We start from the raw sequence: 23,023 nt of genomic DNA, 5'->3' as shown, positions 1-23,023 counted from the left end.
TCGACGTCTAACACTTTAAATCAATTTAAAGTAATCATAACACCTCAAATAATAAACACTAACGCGCTCGTGCCAGCTCTTTGAACGTTTGCAATATTGCCGGTAGAGGTGATATAATGTGACAATGGCGCATGGGAGTAAGCGCTTGTTATCAACACCGAATTCGCCCATATGACACCAGTGGAGATAAATCATACAAAAATACACTAAAAAGTGTTATCATAAAGTAGGCTATGAGAAATAAGATAAACTGTTTGGACTTTGGGCGGCTGTCACAACAACACAGTTGGCATTTTTCTTGATTTGATTACCAATTCTTTGGTTTTAAAAATGTCACTGGCTTGTTTTTGGCCATTTTTACTTAGTTAACAGCTGGTAAACACGAGGAAGACAAAAGAAAGATTCTGGTCATTTTTACTCGTTTTCTTAGCTTCACTAATTTTTCCAAAGACATTTGAGAACAATATGTTTTATATTAATTTGAAGTTTTCAAAAAATAGATAGTGTTATTTTCATTCAACAAATAATAAGCTCTCATTACTAACATGCTTGGTGGCACCTGTTTTATTATGAGAGCTATATTAGATGCCTGAATATCGTAAATAAGTGTAAAACTGCCATTCTGAAAGTAGATTTGAAACTTTTTTTAGTTTACCTTAAGTTTAATGTAAATTAAAAAAGTTTGTTAATGTCTCTCGTCTCATTTTCTGAACCGCTGTATCCTCACTAGGGTTGTGGGGGTGCTGGAGCCTATCCCATTTGACTTCGGGCCAGAGACGGAGGACACCCTGAATTGGTGGCCAGCCAATCACAGGGCACAAGGAGAAAAACAACCATTCACACTCACACTTATACCTAGGGGCAATTAAGAGTGTACAATCAGCCTACCATGAATGTTTTTGGAATGTGGGAGGAAACCGGAGTGCATGAAAACCCACGCAAACTCCACACAGGTGCACCGACTTGAACTTGAACCCAGGATCCCAGAACTGCGAGGCCAACACACTAACCACTCATCCACCGGGCCACCCGTGAAATTTGTTCGATAGTTTAAACTTTGTCAACAAATAAAAACCTGAAAATTGGGTGTTTACAAATGTAATAATCATTTCCAAATATACGCTACATAAAGAAGGTCATTTTTATTCAAGTGAATGATCTTTATTTATTTATAGTTTTATATAAAAACTCGGGCGATTCGGCAGCTGAGTGGTTAGCGTGTCGGCCTTACAGTGGGGGTCCTGGGTTCAAATCCAGGTCGGTCCACCTGTGTGGAGTTTCTATGTCCCCCCCGGGCCTGCGTGGGTTTTCTCTGGATACTCCCATTTCCTCCCACATGCCAAAAACATGCATGGTAGGCTGATTGGACACTCTAAATTGCCCCTAGGTATGAGTGTGAGCGTAAATGGTTGTTTTTCTCCTTGTGCCCTGCGATTGGCTGGCCACCAATGCAGAGTGTCCCTGGCCTCGTGTCCAAAGGCAGGTGGGATAGGCTCCAGCACCCCCCGCGATGTTGTTAAGGCCAACAAGGTCCTTGTCAGGTGATGAACAGAAGAAATTGGCTTATGGAACAAGAGCAAGACAGCAAACAAGGTACTACGGAAGTAAGCCCACTGACATGAATGACTCATCGGCTGCCATTGACGACGATAAATGACATTATTGATCAAGTGGATCACCGCGGAGGCCTTGGTGTATAGACGTGGTCCTCTGATCTTTGACCTGATAACCTGCTCAGCTGACTCACGTGCTCCAAGAAAGGAAAAACAAATAATCTACCAATCAGCACAAAAAAAAGTTTTCCAATTGTTTTGCTTTCTTTTGCTGTAGCTGTACGGACTTGCCTGTACGAAAAAGTGCCAAGTCATTCATCACACCCTCGTGCTATCAACATGTCGTTACTTCTGCATGCTGCGGCCAGTGACAAGGTTTTCACTTCTTTTTCCTGTTAGCGTGTGATGTGTCAGCTTTCTAAAAATAATATTATATTAGGTTGATTGTTCTCATTGTACCTATAGCACCACTGCACAATGGTAAAAAAACTAATTCTCTCTCATTTTCTCAACTGCTTTATCCTCATTAGGGTCGCAGGGGGTGCTGGAGCCTATCCCAACTGACCTCGGGCCAGAGGCGGGGGACAACCTGAATTGGTGGCCAGCCAATCGCAGGGCACAAGGAGACAAACAATCATTCACTCTCCTTCTTATACCTAGGGGTAATTTAGTGTCCAATCAGCAGCCTGCCATGCATGATTTCGGAATGTGGGAGGAAACCGGAATACCCGGAGAAAACCCACGCAGGCCCGGGGAGAACACGCAAACCCTACACAGGTGAACCAACCTGGATTTGAACCCAGGACCCCAGAGCTGTGAGGCCAACACGCTAACCACTCACGCCTTTAGGTTTAATATGATTTATGAAATAAAATTACACTGCGATTGGCTGGCTAAAATTTCAAAAATGTGAAAAATAAGTTTGAATAATTGAACTCACCAAAATGGCTTTATATATATTTTTAAAACGTTCATATTTAATTTAAACAGCAAATACACATTAAAAAAATCTTTAGAATTTGAAATAAATTTATAATGTAACTATATTTGGTAGCATGTAGGTCTCACAGTGCTGAGATCGAGGGTTCGATCCCAGGTGGGTCTTCACTGTGTGGAATTTGCATATTTTCCCCTGGCTTGTGTGGGTTTTCTCCAGGTACTCTGGTTTCCTCCCACATCCCCAAAACATGAAGGGTAGGTTGGTTGAACACTCTATATTGCCTCTATGTATAATGTTGTATAATGTGTCCAATATGTCTAATAAAAAACAAACAAACGTATCAAATGCAATGCTACCCTCTGCTGGATGAGAAGGGTATTTCTAAAAGTGAGTTTAGCTGTTTTTAATCAATGTTTTTGTGTTGAACAACAACGACACCCAGTGATTGTAGCCAATTATTTTGGATTTTATTTTTGTTCATGAACGTATAAAAAAAATCACCAGACCTAAAAAAAAGTATTTAGTAAAGATGTTTTTATTCTTATTTTAAAAAAAGAAGATATGCTATAAAGTACTGACAACACACTAAAAGAACAGAACATAAATAAAGCGGACGTAGAAAAAAAATACAAATTCTTCAAAAATCTGGTTAAAATCCTTTTTTGTTTTGGTCAAAGATGAGAATGCCGTTACTTGAAAAGCATAATTCCCTTTTGTTTGATATTGGCTGTGCTATCCGGCAAGGCCGTGGTAATGTTTAAAGCCACGCAACATTGGCAACATTTACAAACATGGACACAATGAACTGCTGTGTTTTTGTTGTACATTCAGTCGGATTTTAAACTCCAGCAAAAAGTGACACAAGAAGAAGACAAAATGAAAAATTCACTGTAGTGTGGAAGGAAAGGGTGTTAAAATGTAACATTTAGCAGCTTTTTGTCCGTTTATGCGGACAAAATGGAGGATGACATGTTAAAAACAAAACAGGACACTAAAGTGCCAAATAAACTGGGTAGAAAATGATACTCTTCTTACCAAAGTTGTTACCCCCCAAAGAATATATACAATAACGTAAAACAAGTTATTTCTGAATTGAACTGACATTGCAATGCAAATTTCATAGTTTAATAAACAAGTTAGTTTAAAAAAAACTTGATCATATTTTTGTATATAAGCCAATTTGTGATTTTATGCAATCTGTCCTTCGCATGCATAAACCATCAGCCATTTGGGGGCAGCTATAATGGAACAAAATAAAATTTTTGGAATACATTGTGGCACGGTGTCAAACTGGAGGCCGAGGGGCCAGATCCAGGGCCTACTGTCATTTTGTATGATCCGTGAACCATGTGAATTGTCTTTGTGCTTTTTCTAAAGCAAAACATAAAATTTCTGTTTTATTACTCATTTTTACTTATTTTTCTTTGACAATTTTTTTATTTTTTAATGATTAAAGGTGAAAAAATTGTTATTTAGAAGCACAAAATTGATGCTGAAAATATGGCAAAAAAATGCATCCAAAAACTTTTACTATAGCAATAGATTACAACTAATTTGCTGATTGATTAGTCAATTAAGTAGCCAACTAACACTTGTAACTTGCGGTAAATGTTCAATGAATTTTTGATCGAGAGGTAAATGAAAGTTTGTTCCAAACCTCCTGGTCAAAATGAATGAATTGGATGACTAGCACAGGCAATTGAAACCCAACTAGTTAAATATTATATATAAGATACAAAAAAAAACGCGCATAAAATCGTTCATGTATTTTGTACCAATGTAGCTGCCATAGATTAGGAGTCAAGATGGCTGATGTCTTGCACAGAGCAGGTAATGTGGGCGTGGCAGATGGTGCACTGAAAGACTCGTGCCCTGAATTAAACAGAAAGTAGGCCGCCATTTTGAAATAAATCAAGTACACTATACCATATACTACAGTTGACAAGGTTTTTGCCACAAAATGTCTTCCCGTACTTTAGGCAAAAGTTGCCGACCCTAATGAACACTAGTTCCCTTTTTTAAATTTGTGCGGACAAGGCACCTGCTTCTGATTTCTGCTTGGGGGAGGTAGACGGCCAAAAAGGCACTGGGATGAAATCCTGCGGCGGGACGGAGAGACGAACCGAGACAAATGCGCGGTGACATCACTTTGGCAGCCAAAATGGGAGAAGAGATGTGCGTTATGTAAAACAAACATACTGATAGTACTATAGAGTATTAGAGGTTGACTGTCATGCGATATTTTTTTTTAAGGCCGATGCTGATTTAAACAAAAAAAAGGAAAAAAACACAGATTGCTGGTCTAAAGCCGATTTTGTAAGGCGAGATACTGTTTATTTTTAAAAAAAAAAATTCATTGATTATGAATTGATTGAAAGTGAAATTATTTTTCTTTTACTTCCTTTTGCAACACTGACCACTAGGTAGTATAAAATATTTTTAACAAAGATCAACACAAAAACGTGAAGGTAACAGTTATCCTATTTTATACATGTTGCCTGTTATCAGCCGATATCATGTCCATATATCTTTGCAATATGATTACGATATGATCCAAAACGTGTGAACACAGCCTGTATGTAAGGGTTGACCGATACATGGATTTTTTTTTTCAAGATGATATGCTAACTGTTTGCAAAGTCATCTTTATTATAACTGATAAATTATATCGGGCTAAATGTAGGCTTTTCTCTTAAGATCGACCCAAATCAAAAGATAGCCAATATATTAGGATAACGGTGATGTTTGTTTGGGTGAAGATTTTTGTGAATTCCTGCAACAAGAAGGTGAGGATAAGCGTATCAGAATAATTGTAATTCTGCACGACAAATAGCAAATGAAAAAAATAACGAGTAATGTGTACACTATAATATCTTTCAATTAACTTTCATAAACAATATGCTTTAAAAATGTATATCGGCCTCAAATATTGGCTTAAAACATCGGCTTTAGACATTGGCAACCAGCTAAATTATTACTTTTTTTAATAGATCGACCTTTAGTTGAAACTCGCGAACTTCCAACGTGATACCATTGATATTATCGTTAAAATGGAAAAATAGTGGCAGAGTACTAGCCATTAAGGGTAGCATTGTCCTTTGCACCTTGATCTGGCAAAATCGGTGTAACAGGAGATCCAGCATTTGCTGATTTTGATGCGGAACACAGCAAAGGGACGCCGCGAAGGCTTTTGACAAAAAAAGACATGGCCAGCGAGTAGTTTGAGTAGTCGTGAGTTTGCCACAAGTAGACCTCCCAATCCATTTGAACTATGGGGAGTTGAAACGAAAACGAATGGATGTTCGTTCATTCACTGCCATCCTTCCCAGTTCAAATCGATTAGACATCCATTGCCATCAATGCCAGCCAATGAATTACGTGCCACGCCCGCGTTCTTTACGGGGACAATTGAAGTTCCAGGTTCCTTTTAGCGGGAAATGACGGAGCTGATGGAGTTATAGGATGTGCCCCCGTTGCAGGTGGGGGTGTAAGCGTCGCCACCGAGCCCCTCGGCATTGACCCTGAAGACAGGTGAGGCCTTGAGGAGGAAATCGGCGGCGTCCCTCCGACCCAGCTCCCGCAGCTTGAGCATGAGGACGCCCACTGTGCCACCTGGGCTTCCACTCCACTCATGCAATAGGGCGGCCGTGGGGCTTGGTTGGGTTCCGTCGGACGCCGGCGCGTTGCCGCCATATTTGGCCACCAGCTCGCTGAGGCCCAGGTTCATGGCCAAAAGGCACCAGTCCTTGCCCAGGGCATCGGGTGGGTCCAGCATGCGGCACATTTTTCGTCGGGCTAGGGCCGGGACATCGCTAATGTGCACGTGGGGGCCCAGGACGCCGCGTTGGTACACCTTCATGTGGACAGAAGATGCATACATAAGAAATATTGATATGGTAGCATACGTAGGGCCTAAAAATTCCAATTAATACAAACAAGGCTCTGCCCCTCCTCTCGCATCGGTACTCGGACGTTTGGTCGCCCGGACGTTTGGTCGCCCGGACGTTTGGTCGCCCGGACGTTTGGTTGCCGGACGTTTGACAACATGACAGAGAGTTTACTGTTGAAACCAGCTGTCAAAATTATATTCATGAGAGAGTTTAATATCTAAATATCTACTGTTGAAACCAGCTCTCAAAATTATATTCACCCGGGCGACCAAACGTCCGGCGACCAAACGTCCGGTCACGTCTCGCATCTCATATTGTGAACCGCTTTATCCTCATTAGGGTCGCGGGGGGTGCTGGAGATGGACAAGACCTGGATTTGAACTCAAGACCCCAGAGCTGTGAGACCGACACACTAAACACTCACTCCACCGGGCCGCCCTCTCATTTTCTGAACCACTTTATCCTCATTAGGGTCACGGGGGGTTCTGGAGCCTATCTCAGATGACTTTGGGTCAGAGGCGGTGGGGACCCTGTATTGGTGGCCAGCCAATCGCAGGGCACAAGGAGACGGACAACCATGCACACTCACACCCATACCTAGGGGCAATTTAGAGTGTCCAACAGCCTACCATGGAAGTTTTTGGAATGTGGGAGGAAACCGGAGTACCCGGAGGAAACCCACGCAGGCCCGGGGAGATCATGCTCTCCCCCTGTCTTACAGTAAAACGTTGGTAATACGACATTAAGGCCAAGATTACATTAAACTGGGCCACCCGATGGTGCAGGCCCTGACTTTGGTGCATCCAGTCTGGGTTCGATTCCCACTTGGTGGCAGTGTGAGTGGTTGTCTCTCTCTAGGGTGTCGTCTGCCTTTCGCCCGAAGACAGTTGGGTTAGGCTCCAGCAACCCCCGCAACCCTTTCGAGGATGGGCAGTATGGAAGATGAATGATCCCCTTTATTAATGATTGCAACTCCCCTTATTAAGCGATAAAAAAACCATACAAATGCAACGTGGCACATACTTACTCACATAGGGCGCACATAAAAGTCTTAAGATTTTCTCCAAAGTGGACGGCTTTCTGACGCACTATATTTATACAGTCATACCTTGACATAAGAGTGCCCTGACATACGAGGAATTTGAGCTACGAGTAAAATTCTGAGCAAATATTTACCTTGAGATACGAAATTTTGAGTTACGAGCATTTGAGACAGCCAGTTGGCCAGACTCTTTATGATTTCAGTGCACTTTCTCGGCGCATCTCCCTCGTGCAAAGATCTCTACGAGCACTGGGCGGAGCGGTGCATTTTTTCCGTGTTTTTCTGCATTAGTCAGTGCAGAATTAAGGGAAACACAAGGAATCCAAAGCAAGCTGGTGCAATGAAGGGTAGTGCGAAGAAAAGGCGTATGATGACAATCGATATTAAGCACAAAATAATGGAAAAACATGATTAGTGTACGCGTGACGGAGCTGGCTCCCCAATACGTATGGAGAAGCAGGAAGTTCGCCTCGAAAGCCGCGGTGGAATACATTCACCTCTTTGCCTGGGTTATTGCACAAGAAGGTTTAAATTTAGTGTAACGTAACATTAAAACGTTTTTTTCAGTGTAAATTCATTTAAGTTAAATGTAAAGTTTATGTTACGTTACGAGCGCATCCATCAAGTATCTCTCTCTCTCTCTCCCATCCGCGAACTCATTTTATTATTAAACATCACAACCACTAGTTATTTGTTACTCTGTTCATAGATGGTGAATTACAACCATTGTAATATCGTATTTTTGGGGTGTTTTTTCAGAGGGTGGGAATGAATTAACTTGCATTTAGTTCATTTCTACGGGAGACGTTGATTTGAGATATGAGCAAATCGACATACAAGCTCAGTCCCGGAACGCATTAAGCTCGTATCTCAAGCCATGACTTAATAGTGAAAAGGCAGATGGGTGAAAGGGGAAATATAAATACAGTGGTACCTCGACATACGAGCAATTTGAGATACGAGTAAAATTTAGAGCAAATATTTATCTTGAGATACGAGACAAATTTTGATATACAAGCAGACAGCGGACGCGAGAGGCTGCTCATAAGAACATCATGGGCACTGTCTTTCTGGTCGCAACTCCCTCGTGTAATGTCTCTGTGGTCGCAACTCTCTCGTGTAATGTCTCTGCGAGCACTGGGCGGAGCGTTGCATTTTTTCAGTGTTTTTTTTACCCCGTTAGTCAGTGCGAATGGCTACTTCTCGTTGGCAAGTGGTCATGCGTTATCCTAATGTGAGGACATTCGTGTGCATCATTTTGGGAATATTTTGAAGGGAAAACAAAAGCGAACAATCGATAGGTTGCATCTGAAAGTCAGGGTGAAGACGGGGCAAATAGAGCCAACCCGGGAGAAGAAAGGTATCAAAATTTAAAACAAAATCGGAATTAAGATTAGTGTAAAATTAGATTAAACTTATTTTTGAGTGTCTGCATCGTAATCCAAGTTCATTTAAATTTGTTTATGTTAGGTTACGAGCACGTTGCTGTGTAAAAAGTACCCCCCCTCTCGCTCCTCTCTCTGTCACTCTCTCTCTCTCCCTTCTGCGAAATCCGTTGAATTTTAGAACTATTACACACATTTCAGTAATATTAAACCACAAGTTATTTGTTACTTTGTTAATAGATGGGGAATTAGAACAAATAAAAATGTTTTTCCAATCCAATATTCGGTTTGGTTGTTTTTTCAGAGGGTTGGAACGAATTAATTTGTTTTTAGTTCCTTTCTAAGGGAAACGTTCGTTTGAGTTACGAGAAAATCGACATACGAGCTCAGTCCCGGACCCGTACCTCGGCACAGCCAAAGGCCAAGATGACACTGAAGCTCTCTCTGTAGCCTCCAATAGTGTTGGTGAGCGAGGTCTCCCTCTGCGTCTGCGCCCTCAGGAAGTCTTTGGGTTGGTAGACCATGACGGGAATATGGCGCTCTCGGAGCTGCTGGGGGCTCAGGTAGTATTTTGCAGTCACAAGGCCCGGCAAGGTGGACGCCAGCAAGTTCTCGGCGATGCCGCACACGGCGTCCAACATGGCGTAGCACTTGGCTCTCTGAGATTCTTGACCGCGAATCCGAATCTCCACACCCTGGCCGTGGTTGACCAACAGCACCAGGGCTTCTGCACCCCACCGGCTCACCTTGGGATAGGGTGAAAATAGGACGTTATTAGTTCATTAGTTTGTGAAAAAAAACTTCAAGATATATTTCAGAACAGAGAGCAACTGGAAGTCACACGGAATCAGGACCAAAAATCATCAGGGAATGACTCAGAAGTAAAGTTCTTTCTAAACTGCTAAATTGCGCACACACTCAGCGCACAAGAAATATCCAGTTTTTTATATATACACATATGTACATTTATATGTATATATATATATATATATATATATATATATATATATATATATATATATATATATATATATATTAAATCATTGAATTTTACAATTTCTCGCGTATAAGCCGCACCAATTCCCAATTTTCAGCTCCATATTCATGGTATTAATAGGGAGTACAAATGTGTTACTTTGAAGGGAAAATCTTAAGAAAAATCATCGCACGTGGTATTTCTGAGATACTGTATGAATCAAAAGCACATTATTAGGGTCAATATCATACGGAAGTTTTATATTTATACATATCTCTCATCTCATATTTTTTGGAATGTGGGAGAAAACCGGAGTAACCGGAGGAAACCCATGCAGGCCCGGGGAGAACATGCAAACTCCACACAGGTGGGACGTGACCTGGATTAAAACTCCACCACCCTTTTACTTGACTAAGACATCTACTAGTGATGAACACATTTCAATTCTCTCCAGAAAGATGAAAAGATCCACGATCACAAGGATGGCGCTCACCTTTGCTCCATCCGTCCACAGATGGACGCCGGCATCTCTCTCTTCATCTTCCTCCTCCTCTTCATCATCCGGCTTCTGCTGCCTGCTCCATCTGCACAGGTTGACTTGCAGCTTGTGGAACAAACCGCAAGGAAACGCCACCAGGTGCTCGGCGGGCACTAGCCGGACCCCTCCGTAGACCGCACCAACGCCCCCCTCACCATCGTCCTCGGTCCAGGAACGATGCAGCCCCCCGGCCTTAATGAGCGCCGGCACGTCCACCATGGCGGGGTCAGCGGTGTCACGTGCGCATATGTCCATGGCGTCCAGGATCTGCAGTAGCTCTTCCACGTCGCTTTCGGGTGCCAGGGCCTGCACTTCCTCTAGCCTGTAGCGCCCTCTGTAGTGGTGGATGGCTTTGGGAGTCTCCAGAGACAGCAGGCGCCCCAAAATGCTGCAGCATAGCCAACGCGGCTCTAGGAGGACCACATCCTGCACCGTCTCGCTCTGCATGATGTTGATCTGAAAGACATTTTATTGAGCCGTCGGTTTTTCTTTAGAGATGTGGACGAGGAGGTGAAGGCTAAACGAACTTCTCCCATGCTGTGCAGCTGCATCGCCAAGCTTCTGAGATGGTCCTGGCTCACCAACGGGTTGATGTTCTCCTGGATGTCGCTGGCAAACTGCTGCCATGACGTCAGCTGGTTGGGGCCGCTCAACTTACGCCAGGCAGGCAGTGCTGCTAGCAGTCGCTCAGACAACAGCGTCATGGTGCCACAATTCTAAAGGCGTACGGTAAAAGGACCAATTTCAATTTTGTAGACATTTTGACCAAGTCCTGGGCGCTTATCTCACAGAAATAATATGAGAGCGAAGCTCTTGCAGATGATTCCTAAGTAACTTCATGTCTTTGGAGTTCGGAGCGCCGGCGTCCATCACAAACAACTTGTCGCTGATCTGGAGGTCGTTTCCAAACCTGATAAATAATACATTATCAAGTCTTTATCTATTTCAGTGCCTTTGATGAGGCGTCCAATCCGCCATCTGCTATGAAATCAAATGAGTTTATCAGTAGTACATGTCTAATCCGTTTGAAATGGGAGGGCTGAGATTTGTTCATTCGCTGCCATCCCTCCTGCTTCAAATGGACTAGACATCTAACACCTTCAATGGCAGACAGTGAAAAAAAACACCATCCCATGTAGGTACTGTATTTTGCTGTTTAATATACCCCCCCATTTAATATACCCGGGTATATTAAACGGCAGGGGTATAATAAATGGCGCACAAACGGGAGGCTCAAAAAAGCAAAAATCATTTAATATACCTGGGTATATTAAACAGCAAAATACGGTACATCAAAAATAAAACAATTCTGAAAAGGTTCAAATAAGTAATATGTGAAAATATTTAAAAAAATTAATATATCATGAATTCAATAAATGTGTTAAAAACAGTCAAAAGGTAAGGTACTCCCTTAAAAGTAGAATCAAGTCTAATCTTCTCCATTTCATATTACAAACATATCCTACTAGCTTCATAATAATTGGCACTTTATTCATTCTTGAGTTAACGCAATAGACCTTTTCTGACCTCGGTGACCTTTGACCTATTGCCCCAAAACATAATCGTTTCGTTCTGTATCATTAAATATATCCATCAAGTTTGATAATAGTTCACTTGTTTGTTCTTGATGTTTCTTAAACGCGAACATATTTTTGACTTCTGTGACCTTTGACTTCTTTAGGCAAAATGTAATATTCAACTCTTTCGTTTCATATGACAAGCATATTCTGCAATGATGTCGATCACTGTAAGTAGCAGTGACTGAGTTCTTTCATTCATTTTCCCCTATGCTTATCCTCACATGCGTTGCAGAGGTGCTGGAGCCTATCCCAGGAGATTATGGGAAGTCGTTTGAGTTTGATTTATTTGATAAGGAACAGCACATATTAATGAACATATTTATATTCATGTTAATGAACATATATACAGTGGTACCTCTACATACGAGCAGCTCTACCTATGAGATGCTCGAGATACGAGGAAAATTTCGAGCAAATAATTAGCTCTAGATACGAGGAAAATTTTGAGATGCGAGAAAGCCAGTTGGCCATGACATGAGAGGCTGTTTATCATTGTAGCGCACTGTCTTTTTTGTCCGCATCTCTTTCGTGTATAACAGATATCTATGAGCACTGAACAGTTTCTTCACACAAGCTTCTCCTACACATGGACCAGAAAACGCACAACGCGCATGCGCTGGCAAAAAGAGGGCTTTCTGGGTAATGAAGTATACTCGTGCACACAACACCAATAGCCAATGGCACCCTTTCTCAGAATAAAACTTCATTACCCACAATCAATACGTGGGTAGGCTGAGCTGTTGTTTTTCCTTCCTTAGCCTGTTAGCTCCCGCAAGTCGCTCATTCAAGACTACTTCTCGTTGGCAAGTGGTCGTGCGTTATCCTATTGTGAGGACATTTGTGTGCATCATTTTCGGAATATTTTGAAGGGAATACAACAGCAAACAGCCCATCGATAGCGAACGCGAGAGTGGAGGCGTGGCAAACATCTAACCAGGCAAGAACGAAGGTAAAAAAAAGATTAAAACAAAATTAGAATTCAGTTTTGTGTGAAGTTACATTAAACGTTGAGTGTCTGTATATATTTATCCAAGTTAATTTAAATTTGTTTGTTCGGTTACGAGTGCGTTGTCGTGGAAAGTCCATTCTTGGACTACATTGACTGTTTTTCCTTGGTCAAAAATGTTGGGGTCGCTGTTATTTGTTACAGACGGTCTTAGATATGTTTAAGTGTAGTTGAGATTTTTCAAGCCAGTCAGACAGTTGCTCGTCATTGCATCTGTGAGTTCCTTTCCAGCGTGTTTTTTGTCTTTCGTGTGGACATGGGTTAGGGGTTAGGACGGCATCCTCAGTAGGCGGGCGACACCCTGAATTGGTTGCCAGCCAATTGCATGGCACTTTGAGACGAACAACGATTTACTCTTACACTTACCCCTAAGGACAATTTAGAGAGTTCAATCAGCCTACCATGCATGTTTTTGGGACAAGGGAGGAGCACCTACAGGAAACCGACGTAGGCACGGGGAGACAAAAACTCCACACAGAAAGGTCGGAACCATCGATCTCCGCAGTGTGAGGTGGACGTACTAAACACTCAACTACTGTGCCGCGAATGAGTTTCCTATTACAGACAAATAATCCCCTTTAAAAAACTGCAAAATAAAGAAATACAACTAATGGTTTTCAAATAATCCTTAAGGATAAGAATAAGTGATTTGGAAAACTAAAATTAAGTAAATGAAAATAAGGATGCTAACCTGCTCCTGACTTCTTTGAGTAGCGCTCTCTCTTTGTTGTAGCTGAACTCTCCTGAGAAAGACCTGGGAACATCAGCCAGGTCGGCGTGCGTGCCCACAAGGACCACCGCTAAAGGCTGCTGGACCCTTCCGCCGAACACTGCGAGCGGCGACAATGTCACTATGCTACTGCACCGGGGGCGGGGATGCCGTTGGGACTTACGGATGTCATTGTCAGGTGGCGTCAAGGCCTTGAGCATGTTGAGCCAGTAGCTGACGTGGTTGAGCTGGCTCTCGTAGGGCTCCTCCAGACTGAAGACCACCATGTGAAGGGCTGTGGCATCGTTTGCCGCAAAGTAATCGTAGGCACAGTAGTAGACGGAGTTGCCGGAAAACTCCCACACGCTGAAATCTCCCACGCCTACAAACATACAATAGTATTCACATTTTTTCTCCATTCACTTTTTCAGGGTGAAGACTTTACACACAAACTGATTCGCACCATTCCTCTTGAAAACTTTACAAAAATTCACGCAATGTATGCTCTATATTTATTTCGTCCTTAATGTTTAAAGTTGTTCCCAAAATACGTTTTCTGACATTAAAACAAATTCCTAAATCAGGCAGATAATCGCTGCAATTAGTTGGTACCCAATTCAGGGTGTATCCTGCTTATTGTCAATAGTTAGCTGGGATAGGCTCCAGCAACCTCACGATAATTGTTAAGATGACCAGCATGGGAGATGAATTAATTAATGGTGAACAAATGTTAATCGGCCAGATTTGGGAAAAAAAAAATTACGGTTGTGCCAAAAAACTCCTTATCAATTTCCAATGGCACCCAATTGTCCCCAAACAACACGAAAAAAACAGGACGTGATACAAAAATGTATGTAGAAGTATTTAGAATTAATATTGTCTCAAATCAAAAGGAAATTACCCAATATCAATTGGATTCACAGGAATTGACTACAAAATTAAGCAGTGAACTAAAATCAACAGGAAGTGACCTGCAAATGCTTCAATGTTTACGGATCAGAAGAGGTATCATTCCACTCTGTTCATTTTTTTTCTACTTCAACAATAAAAAAAAAAAAATGAATCACTCTCATTTCTAAAAATCCTATCCATAAGGAGAGAAAAAAGCTTGACACGTTATGCATCGGCTTCTATTAACAGCAAAAGACGTTCAATCCATTTGAAGTCAGAAGGTTGGCAGACAATAACCAACGTTAATTGGCTGCAAGCCCTTCCACTGTGGACGTCAACCAGTGACAAACTCATTTCAATTTACAGAAGAAACATGATTGGATGCCACCGGGAGTCTCTTATGGTCAATGGGAACGAAAAAGTTATCTATATCCTACCATGAATGTTGGCGTGTTGAATGTCGATGGCCCGAGTGGCCAGTTCGTCGGCGGCCGTAGCAGGTGAGAGACTGCTATGCGCGGGCGCAAAGACCTCCAGGACGCCTTTGGTCAAGCTGGGTTCGAACATCATGCTACGGCTGCGCACGCTGACATTTTCGCAGCCCGGGTACAAATTGGAGATGCTCACCGACACTGATATAGAAAATATAAATACAAAAAAAAAACATTATTTTGTCGACTTTATCTAAAGAATACACAAGGCTACAGTGAGTTTGGGTGAGATCTCTCTCTGGAACAGTAGGTGGTGATGATGCTCCAATATATATTTGCGCGTAAAGGGTGCGAAGGTAGGGATGACGTCAATGGTCTTACCAGGTGTATATAAACAACATGTCTTTATGTAGCAACCTACCACATGGCCTAACTGCGGTCAACGCATAATAAAAGTCAAACCACCTATTGACTGCACTTTTTACAAAGGCTGATTTAGAGCAGAAAAGAATACTGTATTTACTCACATATAAGCCACACCCTTAAAATTGCCTTAAAATAGTTGAATTTTACAATTTCTCGTGTAGAAGCCACCCCCTGATTCACAATTTTTCCCTCCATATTCATGGTTTTAATAGGGAGTACAAAGTGTTACTTTCAAGGGAAAATCTTAAGAAAAATCTTCACGTGGTATTTCTGAGATACTGTATGAATCAAAAGCACATTATTAGGGTCAATGTCTTAAGGAATTAATTCATCCAGTAATGGTTGTTTTCGTACTGCAAAACAGAAAATAACCAACAAATAGTAATTGTTACTTTGCCGACCATCTACTGGTGAAAAAGAGTATAGCAAGTCTTGTGCGCATACAAGCAGTACCCTTGATTCAGTCATTTTTTTGGTTACAAATACGGCTTATATGCGAGAAAATACGTTAAAAAGAAAAGCAGAATTTTGTTTAATTTTATAATCATAAATGTTCAATCATGCAGCTAAACCTTCAAAATCTTTTCTTTCTGTGTTCTGAAATTGTGTTGCCTGCACGCAGACAAATTCAAAAAGGAAGGCACATGAGCAGTACAACCAGGAAGTGTGTCCATAGCGTTCTAGATTTCACCAAGTCTCTGGGTGCAAGAATAGCATGAGATACACAGCGTCAAGTCTCTCCGTAACCTACCGGCTGGCTTGGTATTGACAGGAGAGTTTGGGTGCCTCGCCGAGTTTGTCATGCGGGCGGTCCGTCGCCTTCGGAAGAAGCTGCGCAGGATGCCACACTTAAGCGACTCCAGCAGCGTGGTCTTGCCGGCCCCCTGCGGGCCAAAGAGTTTGAGCTTGATCCGTGGCTGCACCGTCTGTGTGGGCCGCAACTGCTGGATGAAGGTTAGCTTGTGGTTGTCCTGCAGCAAAACACAAAAAAAGAGCTATGGAAGTTTGTTTTTACTGGATGCTGCTCCAGGGCCCAGAATTGTACCCCAGTTTTCATTTTGCATATTTTCAGTTACCCAGTGCAGTGTTTCCCAACCTTTTTTGAGCTGCGGCACACCTTTTGCATTGAAATGATCTCAAGGGACACGACCATCTGAAAATCTTTTCATTTAAAACTATGTCATCTATATTAACAATAGTCATTCTAATCAAAAATTTAGCAGCAGGAATCACATAAACCTAAAAAATGATTCCAAAATGAACATTTTCACACAATTTCTTTTTACGTTGCCAAAAGTTAATGCCCTAGAAACCAAAAAACTTCAAGTTCATGAAAGAGAAAAAGAAGCAACAAAATGACTGTTTCACAATGTGAATCCTAAAATAGTATAATGTATAATTTAGGTATCAACTGTGTAGGAGGACTTGGACTAAAACTCCCATTAACCTGTTTCTTTGGCTCTATATCAAGCGGAGAGGAACTATTTTCACTGCGATAATATATTTGGATATTAATACATTACAGTCTTTTCATATGCTTATAACTGTAGTATTTGATAAATGCACTTCATGATAATTGGACTTGTGTACTTACTGTATTTTGTATAGGCGCGAAAACGTAGTGTTAGTAATAATAGGGGTCATCCTACTTCTCGCTTCTTCAATTATTGCAGTCATATGTGGTCTACATTATCAGCAACATTCGAAGGGATTGCCTTATTAAAAAGGAAAAACATCATTATGGCTCCCTGGCCTCCCAAGGGGTTGAGGGGTGCCAACTATGGATACAAGGCGGGGGAGACCCTGAATTGATGACTAGCCAATCACAGGGAACAAGGAGACAACCAATCATTCATGCTCACACTCATACCTGTCAGCATTTTAGTGTTTAAACAGTCTGCCATGCATCTTTTTTGGAGGTGGGAGAAAAACAGAGTACCCGGATAATACCCACGCATTTTGCCTCGGTATGAGTGTGAGCTTGAATGGTTGTCTGTCTCCGTGTACCCTGCAAATGGGTGGCCACCAATTTAGGGTGTCCCCCGCCTGGTGCCCATAGTTAGCTGGGATAGGTTCCAGCACCCCCCGCAACCCTTGTGAGGATAAGCGGGAAGAAAAATCAATGAATGAATTTATTTATAATATTAATAAAAATTATAATAATAATAAGTGTTATTTTTTCATTTCTTGGTCAAAAAATAACAGCCTCTTTATTTTTTAAAAAGAATGGTTAGTAACAAAACAAAAATTAAATATGCATTGATTGACAAAATTTTATCTCAGTGAAAAACATGCAGCTGCAGAATTTACTTTCGCAGGCAACATAGAATACTGGGCTGAGCCCGGATCTCGACCAGAGCCAGTTAGACACCACTGTCAATATGTAAATAAAGGTGGATGGCTGCTGTTTGTAGGTCTCGGGTAATCGGGCGTGACTTACATGTTCGTTTTTGGCTTAAATGAGACTAAATTTGCATTCTATTGTAAAGATTTTTAGGCAAATATACAAATACTGATATTTTTTTCTTCCTGAATGTGCCGGATGAGTCACACAACAAAAGGGCGTCGGTGCCAGTGAGTGTCAGCGTGGGTGAGTGAGAGCCCTCCGCACTACACTTTCCATTTTGCATTCAATGAACTAACAAATGTCAATCACACTCCAAACCTTTTGTTACCTTTTTAAGCTTCCCTAACAAGGCCACTATATTGTCATGTTGCTCAGCTGATGCCAAGTCCTCAGCGCTTTTTCCATCCTGGGAAAAAGAAAAAAATGTATATAAGCACTGATAAGTGTTTTGTTTTTTTCTAAGACGGCTTACGTTGGTGACGGCTTCTGTGTTGGCACCTGAAAGGCAGAGATGACGAACCACTTCTAGGCCACCGTTGCTGGCGGCTAGGTGGAGGGGGGTCCGGCCGTACTGATAAAAAAAAAGGAAGGACTCGTCAATAACAGTTCGTTTGAGTCCTGAGCTCATATAGCTTTCATTGACAGTGCTGGTGTCCAACGATTGGCTAGCCACCAATTCAGGGTGTTCCACCTTCTGCCCATGGTTAGCTGGGATAAGCAACGGCACCCCCGCGACCCTAATGAGAATAAGCAATACGGAAAGGAATGAAGTTTTGATAAAAAACTAAATTGTTTAAAAAAATGAAACTTTAAATGCAATTTTATTGCAAATATAGAATCTCAAAACTTGTAAAATGGACAACTTTTTCAGAAAAAATTCTGGCATGTTTCTTCTAAAATGACATTGTTTGTCTTTATCTATAATTTCTGTTGTGCTTTATCCCCTGATGCCTGAAGAGATTGACAAAGAATTTAATTTAAAATAAGTCAATATTTTAAAAAAAAATACTGCCTTAAAATTAAAAAGTCAAAAAGGATCAGACGTTGAGCATATCAACGCCAACTAATGAGTTGAATAAGTGCCCTATAATACAAAGCAAGTAAGTCAATGTTCATAACAACCAATCCAATTAAATACTGTAAGCATTAGTGTTGGCAAAGGCGATCAGAGATTTATTCATAAACCCATTAAACAAAGCACTAATGCAGGATTATCTGACCTAAAATCCAAAGAGGTGTTACGACCTGATACTGTAGTTGTTGGATATGGATATTATGATTCTATTAGTTTGTGGAATTACTTTAAATGTCCTTTTTTGGATATGATCTTACAAAGAGCAATGGAGAAATGTCTAAAGTTGTTACATTAAAGCACATCGATAGGGTAAAAGTAGATAGTAGGTAGATTTCTCATCTCAACTCATTTTCTGAACTGCTTTATCCTCATTAGGGTCATGGGGGGTGCTGGAGCCTATCCCAGCTGTCTCCGGGCCAAAGGCGGGGGACACCCTGAATCTGTGGCCAGCCGATCGCAGGGCACGAGAAGACAGACAACCATGCACAGTCACACCCACACCAAGGGGCAATTTAGAGTGTCTAATCAGCCTCCAATGCATGTTTTTGGAATGTGGGAGGAAACCGGCGTACCTGGAGGAAACCCACGCAGGCCTGGGGAGAACATGCAAACTCAACACAGGTGGACCGACCTGGATTTAAACCCAGAACCCCAAAGCTGTGAGGCCGACGCGCTAACTACTCGCACCACCGGGCTTCCTAGTAGGTAGATTTATAGATTCAAATTCTAGCAAATTTTCACTCATTAATATGCGTGGGACAATAAATCGGGTTCAATAATTTGCTAGGGAATTTTGAGAGGAAACTAAATGCAAACTTGAGGTGTCATAAATGATTATTTTGATAGTCAAATAAGCACCTCTTATGTTTGTGATTAGTCGGCTAAACAGATCATACAGTAGCTCACAAAAGTGAGTACACCCCTCTCATTTCTGCAATTTTGAAATCATGTTATTTTACTGGATACAGAAATCAAGGAATATTTTAAAATATTTGTAAAATATGAAAAAAATAGATACAATTTTAAAATAAAATTAAAATATGGCCGCCTGATGGTGCAGAGGTTCATTCGTCTGACTTCGATATGGGCAGGCACGGGGACAGGGGATCGGCTCCAGTAATCCCCGTAAAATATTATATGTTCAAGTATTTACACTTAACAAATTAACAATTAATCGACTTTCAAAACGACTGTCGACTAATTTTTATGAACGACCAATCCTCAATGTCAACGTGGCTGTGCAAGGTTTTGAAGTCCAGTGAAACTTTTACAGACTGATTCCAAATGGCACCTTGTTGGGGATGTCCAGTACGGCTCGGGCAGCGCAGAGCGCCACCACGACAGGCAGGTTTCCGTCCTTGCAGGCGATGTGCAGCGGCACATTGCCGTGGCGATCTTGGCGGTCTGTCTGACAGCTGCGAGCCAGCAGGCATCGGACCACCTCCAGTTGGCACCGCCGCACGGCCAGGTGGAGGGCAGTTTGGCCGTCCTGTGGGAAAACAAAGAAACGACGCAGTTTATCACGATGGAAATAAGAACCACTGAAAACTTGAAGAAATAGGGTCCCGACCTTGTCGGCGCTCTCCAGGTCGGCACGGTGGTCCGCCAGACACTCCACGATATCCACAAAGCCGCGTGCGGATGCAGAGAGCAAGGCGCTCTCGCCTTCGCGGTTCTTGGCGTCCACGCGGCAGCCGGCACGGCACAAAGCCCGAGCCACTGCCGAGTAGCCGTGCCAAGCCGCGCAGTGTAATGCCGTCTCTCGCTCCTGGGCAGGCGAGGTGGGGTTTATCAAAAAGATCTTTCAATATTGTGCCTAGCTTTAGGATGAACTGGGTGGCTCACCTTGTCGTAGAGGTCCGGGTTGGCCTTTATGCCGCAGAGGTAGCTCACCACGTCCACGTTGCCATAGCGAGACGCCACGTGCAGAGCTGTTTCTCCAGACTGTGGAGAATCAACATAAAATTTAACAGCTAGTTTTTACACTTTAAAAAAAAATCTTGTCCATCCCTCCTTCCGGCTCCACTCCAACGTGGTGCATTTAGGTATATCTTAAGAAACACAACATCAACATTGCAACCTGTAATATACGGTAATCCCTTGAATTTCGCAGAAAACCGATAATCGAAAAACCGCGACGTTGGATCACCCCATTATTACTACAGTAATATCGTGACATACGAGTGCCCCAACATACGAGAAACTTGAGATACTAGGAAAATTCCGAGAAAATATTGGCCTTGAGATACGAGACAAATTTGAAATACAAGCATACGAGACAGCCAGTGGCCGAGCCTCGAGTGGCTGCTTATGATAACAGTGCATTGTCTTTATCCCTTATTTTCACAGAATGCAACTGTTGGCGACGTAAGGTCTGTGTCCACGAAAGACTGATTTGGGCAACGAGCGAGGCGTTTTCGCGGGACGGTTCTACTTTTGTATGAACCAGGGGTGGGTAAACTATTCCACAAAGGACCACAGTGGGTGCGGGTTTTCATTCGAACTCATTGAGAAGGCACCTTTTCACCAATCTGGTGTCCTAAAAGTGCAATCAGTGGATTGCAGTCAGGTGCTTCTTGTTTTCTACAGAAATCTCATTGGTTAAACTGTCTGTGCTATATCGGGTGCAATATTCCCTCTAATTTTTTGTTTGTCTGGGCAGAAAGACAACCTCACTGAGCACACAGTACCGGTGTGAGCAACATCTTCATTGCTCGCTATGGGCACACACCAGTATCACACCTGCCATAAGCAGGTGCATGTCTACTACACATAAATGATTTAGTAATAATAAAATGTAATGATTAATATCTATGAATGGGCGGCCCGGCAGATGAGTGGTTCGCGCGTCGCCCTCACAGCTTTATTTATTTATATATATATATATATATATATATATATATATATATATATATATATATATATATATATATATATATATATATATATATATATATATATAAATAAATACATTTAAAAAATGGGATTTTATTTTGTGCGCTCCATATGATTTGTTGTGCACAGAGAAGACGAGAGTAGTGCGCAATTGCGCACGCGCGCAGCTTAGAGGGAACATTGATCGGGTGGAACAAAAACCTGCACCCACAGTGGCCCTCAAGGACTGGTTTGCCCATCACTGGTCTGAACACATCTTTACTGATGTTCATCGGTGTCTATCCAAGGGAAATGCTTATCTTTTAACTGCACCTAGATGAGCCAACTTTCTTCTTGGTGCCATAATGTGAAAAAGAGGAGGTCGACCATACATTAGATTTCTGCTGCACAAAAACACAGACAAGCAGTCTGCACTGGACACTAAATGCCAGGTGTGGAAATATTAAAGCAATCAACGTCTAGGACATCAGAACCAAAGGCCTTGCTGTACTTCTTGAACAATTACAAGAGATCAAAAACCTCGAGTATATTTGTGTATGAGTGAAGGATTTCTTGATTTGTGACCTTATCTTGTACGTCCAGAGGACATTTGTTGGCATGGAGGAATTTGAGGGTATCCACGTGACCGTGTCTCGCCGCGTAGTATATGGCGTTGGCTCCACTCTATGAAAAATAAATAAATGCAGACGTCAGCACAATCGCCAAGGAAAAAACTCAATCAGTATACAAGGTATAAATCATCCAAAACACAAACATACCAAAAAGTCCAAATAATAAAGAAAAAGGAAATAAATAGGTGAAATATTTAAACATTCAAAATGTAGGTGCCACCTTGTCAAGGGCATGAATGTGGGCTCCTTTCCTAATGAGAACATTGATGATGTCAACATTGCCGCAGCCGGCCGCTGTCAGTAGCGGCGGCGTCCCGTGCTTGTTGGGCTGATTGACATCGTAACTATTCAACGAGCCCAACAGATGCTGCAGGCCCGGAACGTTGTCATCGTTAATGGCATGGATGATGGCCTTCATCACGAACGAGTCTTCCTCATCCTCCATGAAAAAGTAAACATTTTACAAAAGAATTCAACGTTGTGCTGAAAATGGTAACAACCAACTTATATTTTACAATGACAAACCACATTTAAATTTATTAGCTTCTTTTGACGGCAGCTAACATTTCAAACGAACGTATATTCATTCAGTCCTCCCAGTCAAAATGGATTGGACATCAAGTTTCTACAATGGCAGAAGAAAAACAAGCCGGTTCTCATAGTTTAATAATATCCACTCTGACTGAATTAATATTTAATATTCATACAATATTGTAATGTAGAACTCC

At 41.9% G+C, this 23,023-nt stretch overlaps 1 protein-coding gene across 2 annotated transcripts in view; it reads right to left on the bottom strand.

Annotated features, from left to right (window-relative positions):
* Positions 1-4,843: 4,843 nt before the first annotated feature.
* dapk1 (death-associated protein kinase 1) overlaps positions 4,844-23,023 on the bottom strand; it is a 41,769-nt gene continuing 23,589 nt past the window's right edge. For both annotated transcript variants that reach the window (XM_077601024.1, XM_077601025.1), the window contains 16 exons: positions 22,516-22,734; positions 22,249-22,347; positions 20,635-20,733; positions 20,360-20,557; positions 20,081-20,278; positions 18,187-18,285; positions 18,043-18,120; positions 16,119-16,338; positions 14,948-15,142; positions 13,804-14,001; positions 13,602-13,740; positions 11,114-11,234; positions 10,852-11,040; positions 10,280-10,780; positions 9,215-9,556; positions 4,844-6,346 (listed from right to left, as the gene is read on the bottom strand). In XM_077601024.1, coding sequence (XP_077457150.1) covers positions 5,921-6,346; positions 9,215-9,556; positions 10,280-10,780; positions 10,852-11,040; positions 11,114-11,234; positions 13,602-13,740; positions 13,804-14,001; positions 14,948-15,142; positions 16,119-16,338; positions 18,043-18,120; positions 18,187-18,285; positions 20,081-20,278; positions 20,360-20,557; positions 20,635-20,733; positions 22,249-22,347; positions 22,516-22,734 — 3,321 coding nt within the window. In that variant the 3' untranslated portion in view covers positions 4,844-5,920. The remainder of the gene's footprint in view (positions 6,347-9,214; positions 9,557-10,279; positions 10,781-10,851; positions 11,041-11,113; positions 11,235-13,601; positions 13,741-13,803; positions 14,002-14,947; positions 15,143-16,118; positions 16,339-18,042; positions 18,121-18,186; positions 18,286-20,080; positions 20,279-20,359; positions 20,558-20,634; positions 20,734-22,248; positions 22,348-22,515; positions 22,735-23,023) is intronic.

The sequence above is a fragment of the Stigmatopora argus genome, chromosome 5 (assembly GCF_051989625.1).
Source record: "Stigmatopora argus isolate UIUO_Sarg chromosome 5, RoL_Sarg_1.0, whole genome shotgun sequence".
Taxonomy (NCBI): Eukaryota; Metazoa; Chordata; class Actinopteri; order Syngnathiformes; family Syngnathidae; genus Stigmatopora; species Stigmatopora argus.
This window is presented reverse-complemented; position numbering and strand designations above follow the sequence as displayed.